We start from the raw sequence: 13,410 nt of genomic DNA, 5'->3' as shown, positions 1-13,410 counted from the left end.
CACAGATAAATGTACGTGGAGCCAGCGTAGTGGTGTAGCTATCTGCAGTACTGGCATTCTTTTTGTGTCCCAGCTACTGTACTTCTGATCCAGAACTCCCTGCTGATGACCTGGAAGGCAATAGAGGATGGGCCAAGTCCTTGCGCCCCTGCACTCACATGGGAGACCCAGAGGAAGTTCCTGACTCCCAGTATTTGGAACATCCCGGTTCTAGCTGTTGCAGCCATTTGGGAAGTGAACCAGTGGACTCCTTTCAAATAAAAATTAAATTAAAAAAAATTTTAAGTAACAACAATAAATAAATGTACCTAATAGGTATTCCTGCAACGGTGTCTGTACAGTGTTGGGGAGGTAGAAAGAAATAGATGATCCAGAATATAATGGGGAAAATACAACCGTTCAGAAGACAAGAGGGGTCGAGGCCCCAGCTGCCTTAGCATCATGAATGTTTTTATTACCCTTAAGCCTGGGTGAGGATGCTTGCCAGCATCGCAGGCCTTGCCATTTGCTCAAGCTTTAAAACAAACAAACAAAAAAGCACTTGAGCTGTTCCGATGAGGGCCTTGTTTCTCTGCCTCTTGGCCAGAGGAGGCCTAAGTATGCATTGCTGACTTCATCCCTGGTACTCACTCCAGTGGCCCCACAGGCCAAATTTCATCAGATGGGTGTATTGACAGTGATTTAGCAATCAGATGTCCTGGAGTAGGGGCAGGAGAGGACACGGACAATTACATCAGATTCCATGTCCAGTGGCAGGCAGGATCCTGGCTTCTGCATCTTGCTGATCAGGATGGGGCCAGCTGCGGAATCCTGTGTTTGTGTAGTCTCGTTTGCACAGGCAGAGAGCGTTACAAGATGACCTCCTCCTCCTGACCTGGCTGGAACTCAGGAGCTGTGTGACAGGGGAGGGTGTGGACGGCCACAGGATGCGCCTGGGGTTGGAGCCCTTGGGCAGGCTCTCCCTTGTGCAGCAGGACTCTCCTGGGAAGAAGTACCTGGGCTGTTTGCTGGCACACTGCTCTAATGGGTGGCTGTGAAGCCACCACAAGGAAACAGGTGCTTAAATGACTGTAAGCCACCAACACAGAAAGCATTGGTGGAGAAATGGGATTAAACAGTACAGTTTTTGGTTGCAAAACATTTCTGAAATCCATGCACATTTTATTTATAACATACATTTTCCATGAACTTGTTGAAGACCATTGTACAAATTCAGGTCACTTTATATCTGTTCTATTAAATGCTGACAATAGGAGAGACCAACGTAGATTAGGAGGTTGTTAGTGCTTAGGAAACAGTTTCAGATTCAAGTATATTCACAATTTGAAGGCTGCTAAATGATGACCCAGAATCTAAGCCCCAGGTTTCCAGATTCCCCGTCCAGTCATCTGTTACATGGCTGTTTCATCAGAGCGTGTACTTCGAGACATGGCAGGTATTAAAATAGGGAAAGGAAAACAAAAACTTAGCCCAGTGAGCAAGTTTTGCTGCAAAGTCCTACTCTGTGAAAAGGTCCTACTTGAAAAGACAGATTTACAGAGAGGAGATACAGAAGGGAAGATCTTCCATTTGAGTCCTGGCTGGCTGCTCCACTTTTGATCCACCTTTCTGCTAATCCATCTGGGAAAGCAGAGGAAGATGGCCGAAGTGTTTGGGTCTCTGCTTCCTGTGTGGAAGATCCGAGTGAAGCTCCTGGCTTCTGCACTGACTATTGCAGCCGTCTGGTTAGTGAATCAGTAGAGAGAATCTGTATCTTTTTCTCTCCCCTTCCTTTCTCTGTTATAAATACAAAACACCAAAATCTACTGGAAATACAAACTGGCTATATTTCCACTAGGATTTCCACTGCCGCTAGAATTACAGTAAAAAAAAAAAAAAAAAAAAAAAGGAAAGGTTCTGGGAGATGCTGCACTGAACCAAAGAAATATTTAGAAAATTTAAAATTTTATAAAGGAGCATTTCTTTTTTTTAGATTTATTTTTTATTTTTATTGGATAGTCAGATATACAGAGAGGAGGAGAGACAGAGAGAAAGATCTTCCGTCCGATGATTCACTCCCCAAGTGAGCGCAATGGCTGGTGCTATGCTGATCCGAAGCCAGGATCAGGAACTTCTTCCAAGTTTCCCACGTGGGTGCAGGGTCCCAAGGCTTTGGGCTGTCCTCGACTGCTATCCCAGGCCACAAGCAGGGAGCTAGATGGGAAGTGGAGCTGCCGGGATTAGAACTGGCGTCCATATGGGATCCAGGTGCATTCAAGGCGAGGTCTTTAGCTGCTAGGCTATGCTGCCGGGCCCCATTTCTTTCCTTTTTTAAAAAAGATTTATTTTTATCTGAGAGGCTGACTTACAGAGAGAGAAGGAGAAGCAAAGAGAAAGATCTTCCAATTGCTGAGCTGATTTAAAACCAGCAACCAGAAACTTCTTTCAGGTCTCCTACATGGGTGCAGGGGCCCAAAGATTTGAGCCATCCTCTGCTGCTTTTCCAGGCCATAGGGAGGGAGTCAGATTGGAAGTGGAGTAGCTGGGACTAGAAGTGGCACCAATATGGGCTGCCAGCACTGCAGGTAGAGAATTAAGTTTGCCAAGCCACTGCACTGGCCCCAAGGAAAGGTAAAACGTTTCTTACAGGAATATTCTCACAGAAATAATTATTGTGAGGCATTCTGATAATAAACAATGGCATGTTCTGGGGACGTCTTGAAGCTATAAGTGACTGTATTCGGACATAGTCTGTGAATAGGGGATTTGCAGTTCCTATAGAGCATGTCCAAATAAGCATTGTTAACACTGGGGTTCACTGGTACTGCTTACCTCGACAGATGCTCTGGTATGCCTGGCAAAGTCCCAGTCTCGTCTCTTAGGTCCTGTCCGGCTAACATCCGTTTTCATCCTCAAATGTGTCCCAGTGTGACCAGTGAAGTCTGCGGGCAACCCATAGGTACAAACCAAGGAGGACTCCTCGGCTCTTAAGGGAGGGGCTCTTCCCACACCTGTTGAGTCTTTTCAGTTGGATCTCCCCACTGCGCTGCCCTGGAATCCTGAGTGCTAAGTAAACACTTTTGCTTATGTTAATATGTTCCAACGGGATCATTTGTGTGCAAGCCAGCAAACCAGACAGGCATTCACATCTGTTCGAACAAGTTGCAGAGGCTGTGCCTGAGACTTCCAGGAGACTACCAATCAGTGGAGTGTTTCTACAAAAGACCCATCTCTTTTCTGTCTGGGGTATAGCTCTCGTCTGGCTTGAGGGAAACCACCCAAAGGTGGCTGTTTCAGGAAATGAAGTGTGCTAAAACCTTTACCCTTGGAGGGTTGTAATAATAAAATAACAAACTAGTAACTGTCTTACTTCAACCCACTCATCTGATCATCTTGACTTCAGACTTCCCTCTGAGGAGTCTCCGTGTTTGCAAGTTCTCAGTTGGTGTGATTCTGGTGAAGCAGACCTCACTGATGCCGCGGCAGGTGACCTGGGTCTCCACCAAACTACATCACATTCTCTGGCCTTAGTAATTCATCCAAGGTGGATATAGGGCCAGTTAAAAAATGTTGTATTTATTTGAAAGAGTCAGAGAGAGGGAGATCTCCCACCTACTGGTTCACCTCTCAAATGGCTACAATGGCCAGGGCTGGGATTGGCTGAAGCCAGGAGCTAGAACTCCATCCAGGTCTCCCATGTGTTTGCAGGGATCCATACGCTCAGGCCATCAGCTGCTTTCCTGGGTGCACTAGCAGGAAGCTGGGTCTTGAACTGGTGCTCACATGGACTAGGCTCTTCAGTGGTGCCTTAACTCTCAGACACTTTTGCACTGTTGACATGGCCATTTTGCAATGACATCATGCCTGAAGCAGAAGGGAATGATCAGAAAGAGGTCTGGTGATGCCCTGTGTGTCCACATGCGGCTGAGTCTCTTGGACTTTCAGGCTGTATGAGCCATGATGGTGCAAGTGAGGCTGGATTTTCTATCACTTGTTTTCATAAGGCTTTCACTGCTACAAAGATACAAAGCCTTAAATCCCATACCTTCTAATCTGGTTCAATGAGCATGGTGTGGAAACACTTCAAAGCAGGGTGTACTGGTTAACACAGGCACAGACTTCCTGTAACATACCCATGGGACATGATTTTTGGAATGTGATCTTTCTGAGAAACCCACCTGCAGCTGGAAGTTGCAAAACGGATCTCTACATAACAAAATGAGTACAAATTTTTAATGGATTGTCAACACACTAAGTCAATGTTGGATTGGAACAGATTTTTTTTTAAAAAAAGATAAAGAGAGATGTTTCATCTGCCACTTCATTCCCCAGAGGCTGTCATGGCTAGCGCTGGGCCAGGCTGACATAGAAGGCAGGACCTTCATTCTGGTCTCTGAATGGATGACACGGATGGCAGGGTCCAGACACTTGTGTCATCTTTTGCTGCCTTTCCTGGGCCATTAGCAGGTCCTGGAGCAGAAGTGGAGCAGTTGAGACACAACTGGCGCCTATATGAGATGTTGGCATTACAGGTGGCTCCTGGATGTCATTTTAGGAAATAATGGTTCTATGGCTAAGGGCCTGACCTAGTAGGTAAGACATCGCTGAGATACTTGCTTTCTGTACTGGAATGCCTGGGTTTGAAGCCTTATTCCAGCTCTCCCCTCCAGCTTCCTGCTGTCATGCCCTGGAAGGCAGCAGCAAGGGTTCCTGTAATTGTGTGTCACTTGCGCGGACCTGCATGGAGTTCTGACCTTTGGCTTGGTCTGGCCCAGTTCTCACTGTTATGGGCATTTAGGGAGTGCAGTAGTAGATGGGAGATGTCTCCCTTTCTCTGCTTTTCATATAAATAAAATAGAATTATTCTTAAAAAAACATTAGTTTGTTTGAAAGACATAGTGGGGCCCGGCGGCGTGGCCTAGCGGCTAAGGTCCTCGCCTTGAAAGCCCCGGGATCCCATATGGGCGCCGGTTCTAGTCCCGGCAGCTCCACTTCCCATCCAGCTCCCTGCTTGTGGCCTGGGAAAGCAGTCGAGGACGGCCCAATGCATTGGGACACTGCACCTGTGTGGGAGACCCGGAAGAGGTTCCGGGTTCCCGGCTTCGGATCGGCGCGCATCGGCCCGTTGCGGTTCACTTGGGGAGTGAATCATCGGACGGAAGATCTTCCTCTCTGTCTCTCCTCCTCTGTATATATCTGGCTGTAATAAAAATGAATAAATCTTTAAAAAAAAAAAAAAGACATAGTGACAGAGAGAGAGAAAGAGATCTTCCAACTGCTGATTCACTCCCTAAATGCCTACAGTAAGTGGGGCTAGACAAGGCTGAAACCAGGGGGTCATGGACTTCATTTGGGCCTCCTCCCTGGGTGGTAGAAACTTCAGTACTTGGGCTCTCAGCTGCTGCCTCTTAGAGTGTCTATCAAGCAAGAAACTGGAATGGATAGTGGAGTTGGGACTGAAGCCCAAGCATGCCAACAGGGGAGCAAGCATCCGAGGTGGCTACTTAGCTGCTGCATCACATACCTGCCCTGCTTTTTCTTTTTTTTTTTAAAGATTTATTTATTTTATTGGAAAGTCAGATATACAGAGAGTAGGAGAGACAGAGAGAAAGATCTTCTGTCCACTGATTCCCCAAGTGGCCGCAACAGCCAGTGCTTAGTTGATCCGAAGCCAGGAGCAGGGTGGGTACAGGGTCCCAAGGCTTTGGGCCGTTTTCAACTGCTTTCCCAGGCCACAAGCAGGGAGCTGGATGAGAAGAAGGGCCTCTGGGATTAGAACCAATGCCCATATGGGATTCCAGCACGTGCAAGGCGAGGACTTAAGCTGCTAGGTTACCACGCCAGGCCACCAACCAAGTACTTTTGACCTCCATGAATCTCTCTTGTATCTATTGCAAGACAAAGAATTTAGGCCAGATGTTGATAAGTTCTCCAACTTTTTAATTTCTATTTTAGGCATGGCCAGCTTACCATTTCTCTAAATGAAAGGTTTTGTCCTAAAAGTTATGAGACAGTATATAAGAAATTAATTTAAGTGACATTTATTTCATTTTTGTTTATACTCACATATAAACCTTGTCTTTGTAATATTGGGACCAATAGTGAAAAGAAGCCAAACATAAAGTTAGGATCAGTATCACAAAGAACTGAAGTATAACACATGGGCTTTATCTAGAGGTTATTCCAGGGGCATTTTGCTACTGGGCTGACAGAACAGGACACAGTTCTTGTCCTCAGTGAGTTCTCAGCATAGTCGCCGAGGCGACCAACTATCGCTCAAGCCAATCAGCATCGTCCCTTTGTGAGTATACAGGTTGAGGCCACAGGGGGAATGCTGGGGTAGTGAAGGTGAAGCATGAGGCTATTTGGAAGGACGGATGGAGAATTCTGTGCAGACAGATTAACACGCATTGAACTCCATAGTTATGGAAATAAACCAAAGGGAATAACTAGAAAATTCATACATGTGGGTCAAACCAAGCTTTTTCTTTTCCACTGGGTTTGCCCTGAATTGAGGACAGCGAACATTGAGAGCCTGTGTGTCTTGCAGTATTAAGCTCCTGATATGTTATTTCATCGTTTATAACTCATTTTGCACTCATCACAGGACTTCCAGGGGCTAGGAAACCTGTAGTTAGGATTCCAAGTCTTCCCATCTCCGCAGCTCTCGGGATAACGGGACCACGCCCCCTCGAGGAGGCAGAATGTTCCTAACAGCACCCACAAGCAGCGGATTCCAAAGCCACTCCCTTTGTAAGTTGGCTTGCCAGTAAGGTATTACCCCTACTAGAGTTCATTAGCTCTTGCCAGCGCTTCTAGGAGTTGGTATAATCTCTCCAACATCTGTGAATTTAAGATTTCAGGAGTTTCTTAAAATACACGTTTGCAGGCGATGCTGATCCGCAGTAGGATCGGAGTGGTGGTGGTGCTGGTACTGGGGTACCCAGCCTCTGTTATTCGAACAGCCAGGCTGCGGGAAACACTGGGTTTAGTGCCCCGGCTTGAGGTAGCCGTTTCTAATTTTTTCTTGTCCCCCACTTCTTCCCATCTCCATTTTCCAGCATTCCTTTCAAGGCCCTTGATTACTTCCAAACCGTCGCGCTGTTTTATTTGCCAATAATAAGCACTGTTCCCTGAGCATTTTTGCCCTTACCATTCAACCTCCCTCTCATCGCCGCCTTCACACACACACACACACCTCGGACACGAGCTCCGTGAAGGTGTGGAGACCGCGCACAGATGCCCGGTGTCTACGGAGCCATGAAACCCACGAGGTCGTTAGTATTATCCTTCAGTAAGAGAAGCAGCGACGCTGCGCCATCTAACAGAATCAGTGTTTGGGAATGGAGCCGGGAAGCCCACTCAGCACGCATCCTGAACAAGCTACTGCAGACGACCAGACCCTGAGGAAAGCAGTCGTCACCCGAGGTCCGCTCTTGCGTGTTGGGGCCGTTCAGGTCACCGTCACTGGCAGGACACACGAACACGCTGGGAGAAATAGCTCGTACTCAGCCACAACATGGAGGGAGATCACGTGGTTCAACATTCTCAGGGGTGTGGCCGAAGCGCTTGTGGGCGGGGACGAGCTTCGGACCACGTGTCTGAAGAGGCGTGGCTGTGGGCGTGGCCCCAAGGCCGGCCGGGCTATCCGGCCCCGGGCTCCTCGCGGGCCACGCCCCCCGAGCGTTCCAGGACTGGCGCGCGGCGTCGGGGGTGGAACCCTCCTCGTGACCTTTCACCCCAGCATGGCTGCGCCCGTGGGACTGGTGAAGTTCTGGCGACCGGGTAAGACCCTGGGGGACGGACGCCGGGCAGAAGCGGCGGCCTGCCTTTGGTCTTGGCGCTGCGGCCGGCGCCCTGGGAACCGGCGGACCCCGCAGGACGGATCTGGGCAGCAGCGGGTCTCTACCTCTGTGCAGGTGGACTCTGCGCTCCCGAGGGACTCGGCGGTCAGCCTGCCCCTCGGGCAGAGGCTCGCGGTGTGACCTTGTTCGAGGCTCAGCCTCCTCAGGCTTGGTTTTCCTCCTTACTGCTCACCTCGTGAGAATGAAAGTCCCAGATTGCCCTCGCGTCCCTTGGTGCAGCCCTGGGGCTCCGCGGGGACCTGACAGGGTGCTGCTGAACACATAGGGGCACAGGCAGTGGAGTCTGCCCGGGTTCAGATTTTGGTCTCTGTTTTAGAGTAAGTAAGGTGACCTTCGTTTAAGTCTGCAAATCCCCAGCCATGACCTGCTCACCTGTTAAATGGGCAGCGTAGTGACGGCTGTCCTGGTGGTCTGATTTAAAGCCCCTTCTCCCAAAAAAGGAAAAAGTACAATTTTTTTAGGATAACTCTCATTCACCCAAATGTCTACCGACCGTGAACACCTTTCTTCCTATTGGGTCGTAGCCACACACTGCTTTGCTTGTGTTGGCATTCGCTTAGGAATCAGTGTGTGTTAGGCCAGACGGTGTGAGATGCATCACTTCTTCCTCTTCAGTTAGTTTCTTGTAAAAGACGGAAGTCTGACAGTTACTAGTTTGTTATTTTATTATCATTATTTTTATTTTATTTTTTTTTAAAGATTTATTTTATTTTGATTACAAAGTCAGATATACTGAGAGGAGGAGAGACAGAGAGAAAGTGGAGCTGCCAGGATTAGAACCAGCAGCCATATGGGATCAAGGCGAGGACCTTAGCCACCAGGCCACGCTGCCGAGCCCTATTATCATTATTTTTAAATCACTTGCATCCCTGCGGGCTCTGCAGCAAAAATGAAATGAGGCAGAAAAATACAAGGAAGGGCTTTCAGGGGTGTTTTAGGGTGGTTCCCTGGTATGTAAATGATGTAGGAAATAAACCTAAACAAAAGATGAGCTTGATGAGTTTTCAAAGTTTGTAGCCCATCTCTTCATGGTGATTTCAAAGCATCAGTTGATTCTTCATCCTAAGGGACACCCCCTTCCCCAGCAAGAGCAACTGCTTCCTTAATATTTTTTTTTCTCTTTAAATATTGATAAATGATTTCAGAGACAGAGGTCTTCCATCTGTGGCTCTCTCCTTAAATGGCTACGGTGGTCATGTCTGGGCCTTCATCCAAGAACTTCATCCAGGTTTCCCACTTGAGCTGTCACCTGCTGTCTTGCCATATGCACCAGAAGGACTGGACGTGGCATAGCCGAGTCCTGATCCAGTAACCTGGGATGGAATGCCAGCATGGCAAGCCACAGCTTAACTCACTGTCCTGTGGTCCCGGCCCCTGACCTGAGTTTTATTTGGTGCCAAAACCGAGATCCCAAGAAGTTATGAATGACCTTTTGTTTTATTTGTTCAAGCTTTTAGTAACAGGTCGGAGTTAAGCATAATAAAGGTCAGAATGAATTTTGGAAAAATCAAAGAAAGGGAGATGAGTGAGAGTGAGAGGGATCTTCTACGCACTGGTTGACCCTCCACGTGGCTGAAGTCAGAAGCCTGGAACTCTGTCCAGGTCTTTCATAGGGTCCCAAGTGTCACAACGAGATGGGACAACAGGCTCAGAGCCTGACTGACAAAACAACAGCTGCATTTCAGCAAGGAAAAATACCTCCCACTCCATTCTCTGCTGCTCCTCCTGCAGGGGTGATGATCTCGCCTCCCTTAAGTCTGCCGTGGTATGATGCCAGCACCCCATATGGGAGGCCCTCCCATGATGCCAATGATAGGCCCTCCTCCCCCTGGGATGATGCCAGTGGGACCTGCTCTTGGAATGAAGCCACTGATGGGAGGCCATATGCCAGTGATGCCGGGGCCCCCAGTGATGAGACCTCCTGCCCGTCCCATGATGGTGCCCACTTGCCCAGGAATGGCTCAGCCAGACAGGGAGAGCTGGGAGGCCTCCTCCTAATAGTTCTGTGTCACATGTTCTGCTTCCCCAGGAGATCGTGGTGCTGTGACTTTTGTGTTGTCAATTGTTTTATTTGCAAAAGAAAAAAAAATCCACACGGCTCTTGGCAGGGTTACTTGCCGTGGAGTATGCTCCCAGTGGCGGTGGGGTGGGGGTCCTTGGCTGACAGCAGACTTGCCTTAGAGAATTTGCCCTTCCTAGGTGGAGTACAGCTGTGGTTGTACAGGCGCTTGGAGCCGCATTAACTGAGATGGACTGGGCTGCCACTTAGGGAATGACGGGGTAGTGTAGAACAAGGGCCCTGGGCCAGCTAAATCCTGACGTGGCAGGAGGTAGGACACCTTGGAGGAGCAGCATTCCAAGAGTCCAATGTGTGAAGTTTTGGAAGATGTTTCAACAAGGGAGAGAATTCAGGACAGTCACGGAGCATAGGAGAGCATGACGTTGTTTGCAGGCGTGTTTTCTTCCATCTCGATGACAAAGAGGAGGTAACGACAGTAAGGGGGAAGAGGAAGAGAAGCACCCCTCTTGGAGCACAGGCTTTGTGCCAGGTCTTGCGCCACCTCTCGTCTAGTTGAAAGGAAGGTCAGCATTTTGGCAGCAGCCACACAGCATGGCCCACTTACCTGAGTTTTGGCAGCCTTGGGTGTCTGAAACACAACCATGTTCCTAGAAGTACTTGAAGAGGGTCAGAGATCTAAAGTGATATTCAACCCAAACATTTTACATTGTGGTAGATTATATTCAGGTGTGTTTTCAAGCAAGGAGGTTTATAGCTTTTATCAGATGTTGGAAGAGATCTGGGACTTGTAAACATAGGGAACTGAACTAATTAGTCTTATCACAGAGCCGCGTACTTTCCACACAGTATCTCAAATTTTGAGTTCAGAAGGCCTGAATTCAAAGAAAGATTTTTTTTTAAGAGATTTTATTTTGAAAGTCAAAGAGAGGGAGAGAGAGATCTTCTATCTGCTGATTCACTCCCCAAGTGGCTATAATGACAGGGTTGAGCCAGGCCAAAGCCAGGAGCCAGAAGCTTCTTCTTTTTTTTTTTTTTTTTTAATGATTTATTTATTTTTTTATTGGAAAGGCGGATATACAGAGAGGAAGACCTTCCGTTCGATGGTTCATTCCCCAAGTGACAGCAACGGCTGGAGCTGAGCCATTCTGAAGCCAGGAACCTCCTCTGCGTCTCCCATGTGGGTGCAGGGTCCCAAAGTCTTGGGCCATCCTTGACTGCATTCCCAGGCAGGGAGCTGATGGGAAGCGGGGCCGCCGGGATTAGAACCGGCGCTCATATGGGATCCTGGGCGTTCAAGGAGAGGACCTTAACTACTATACTATCGCGTCAGGCCCCAGAAGCTTCTTTGAGGTCCCCCATGTAGGCTGCAGGGGCCCAAGGACTTGGGGGACATTTTCCTCTGTTTTCCCAGACCATTGCTAGGGAGCTGTATCAGCTGGATCAAGAACTTGTACCCACATAGGATACTAGTGGCACAGGTGCAGCTTTGCCTGTTGTGGCAGAATGCCTGTCCCCCCCACCTCTTGAACGTTTTTGATAATTATCTTTGTATAGTGTGTGCTTCCCAGGGTTGGCATACTCCAGTGCTGAACAGCTATACTTCTTAGAAATACCTGCCTTCTGTTGAATTGAATGTTGTGTCATTTTTGTAAGCTCCTGGTTCTAATCTTGGGTTACACAAACAAATCAGTGTGAAAAAGTTATGGAAGCCGATTGAGAATTGAACCGCATGTTCCCCCTGAGCTTTGTTCCCTTTGAAATTGAAAGTCTATGCGGCATTTTCCTTCTGGGCCATGGCTTGCCTCTATCACGCTGAGCATCAGTTGGTCATGATTCTAGGCAGGAAGCTGTGGACAGCCAATGTTTAATCTGCCTTTCCCATGCATCCATCTAACTCTTGATTTAGGTGGAGGCTGTCAAGAATTGCATCCCACTCCATTAGCTGTGGCTGATTGAATGGGCATGGTTTTTGGACCCTGATTGTCCAGTGTAAACAGCCCCTCCCCTCTTGCCTGTCTACATAATTTACACCTGAGATTCCAATCCCCCCTTTATGTCGTCATGCACTGAGTTAGGTTTTACCAGGAGGAAGGCTAAGACAGCAAGTCTACCTCATGAGCATAGGGCGTGCATCTCTGTTGTTCATTGTCATGTGTCAGGTGCTCTGCGCAGAGCCTGGCACACAGCTGATTTCTGTTTATCCCCACAGTGAGTGCCTGTCAGCAGCCTTGCTTCCAGGCCCTGTGGAAAAGCCTACCCAAAGGACTGGAAGAAACTTGTTGAAAGGAGAAAATGGGGCATCATTTGGGGGCCCAGTTCCTGTTAGTCCTGAGCCTTGGTGTGTGAAAACAGGTTTGATCCTTGGCCTTGGCTGAATGCCATTGAGATGTTTTCACTTCCGTTAAGAGTATGCTAGTAATCTGGCCATGGAAGCTAGAACCAGAAGCACTGTGCACTGTTGTGCTTCCCTCTGGGGTGCTGTCTCTTTTGCCCTGTAAGACTTGTAATCCTCCAGGTGTAACACCTTCTAAGAGTTAGTTTAGAAGTACTGCTTCTCTTCTGTATCTTTGTCTTGGAAGGTTTGTAACCCTTGCACATCAGAATCTGAACAAACCACTTCTGCTGCAGGTACAGAGGGGCCGGGCGTTAGCATCTCTGAAGAGAGACCGAGTCTTGCCGAGAATTCTGGGACCACCATTGTTTACAACCCCTATGCTGCCCTTTCAATAGAGCAGCAGAGGCAGAAGCTGCCGGTGTTCAAGGTACGTTCGGTGTGCGTGTCTGTCTGTGGGCCTCCATGTCTGTGGTAGCTTTAGGTTTGGCTTGGAAGGGAGTCGCATCCTCTTAGCCAGGATGGGTTTGCACAAACAGCTCAGAGAATAGGGTGGAATAGGAGAATCCCTCCTCCTGTGGGATTACTTGACAAAGTATATACTTGTTAACTTTACAAGTCTTAAGATTTTTTTTCCCAGTTATATCTTAGACATTGAAGAATTAGGGTTGATATTCTTTTTTCCCCTTTATTACTTTCAATTATAGATAGTTTCAAACATAAAAGTGGTGAAAACAGCATTGTGAACTTTCATGTACCTGGTTGCAACAAATTGCTAATGTATGGCTGACTTTTACTATCTTTTAAAGATTTATTTGTTTTTATTACAAAGTCAGATATACAGAAAGGAGGAGAGACAGAGATTTTCATTTGTTGATTCAGTCCCTAAGCGGCTGCAATGGCTGGAGCTGAGCCTATCTGAAGCCAGGAACCAGGTGCCTCTTCTGGGTCTTCCACACGCAGGGTCCCAAGGCTTTGGGTCCTCAGTTGCTTTCCCAGGCCACAAGAAGGGCTGGATGGGAAGTGGAATGGCCTGGATTAGAATCGGCGCCCATATGGGATCCCGGCATGTGCAAAGCGAGGACTTTAGCTGCTAGGCAACTGCACTGGGTCCTCTTTTTCTTTTACTTTTTTTTTTTTTAAGATTTATTTATTTTTGGGCCCGGCGGCGTGGCCTAGCGGCTAAAGTCCTCGCCTTGAAAGCCCCGGGATCC

At 48.0% G+C, this 13,410-nt stretch overlaps 1 protein-coding gene and 1 pseudogene across 1 annotated transcript in view; both read left to right on the top strand.

Moving 5' to 3' along the window:
- Window positions 1-7,649: 7,649 nt before the first annotated feature.
- The window catches only part of DHX35 (DEAH-box helicase 35), a 58,385-nt gene continuing 52,624 nt past the window's right edge, over window positions 7,650-13,410 (top strand). Inside the window, exons 1-2 of the mRNA XM_058679550.1 lie at window positions 7,650-7,764; window positions 12,493-12,626. Of these exons, the coding sequence (XP_058535533.1) occupies window positions 7,725-7,764; window positions 12,493-12,626 (174 nt within the window). The 5' untranslated portion in view covers window positions 7,650-7,724. The remainder of the gene's footprint in view (window positions 7,765-12,492; window positions 12,627-13,410) is intronic.
- On the top strand, window positions 9,479-9,842 carry LOC131483014 (U1 small nuclear ribonucleoprotein C-like; annotated as a pseudogene).

Source organism: Ochotona princeps, chromosome 22 (genome assembly GCF_030435755.1).
Source record: "Ochotona princeps isolate mOchPri1 chromosome 22, mOchPri1.hap1, whole genome shotgun sequence".
Taxonomy (NCBI): Eukaryota; Metazoa; Chordata; class Mammalia; order Lagomorpha; family Ochotonidae; genus Ochotona; species Ochotona princeps.
The sequence above is the reverse complement of the archived record's forward strand: the minus strand, read 5'-3'. Positions and strand labels throughout refer to the sequence as shown.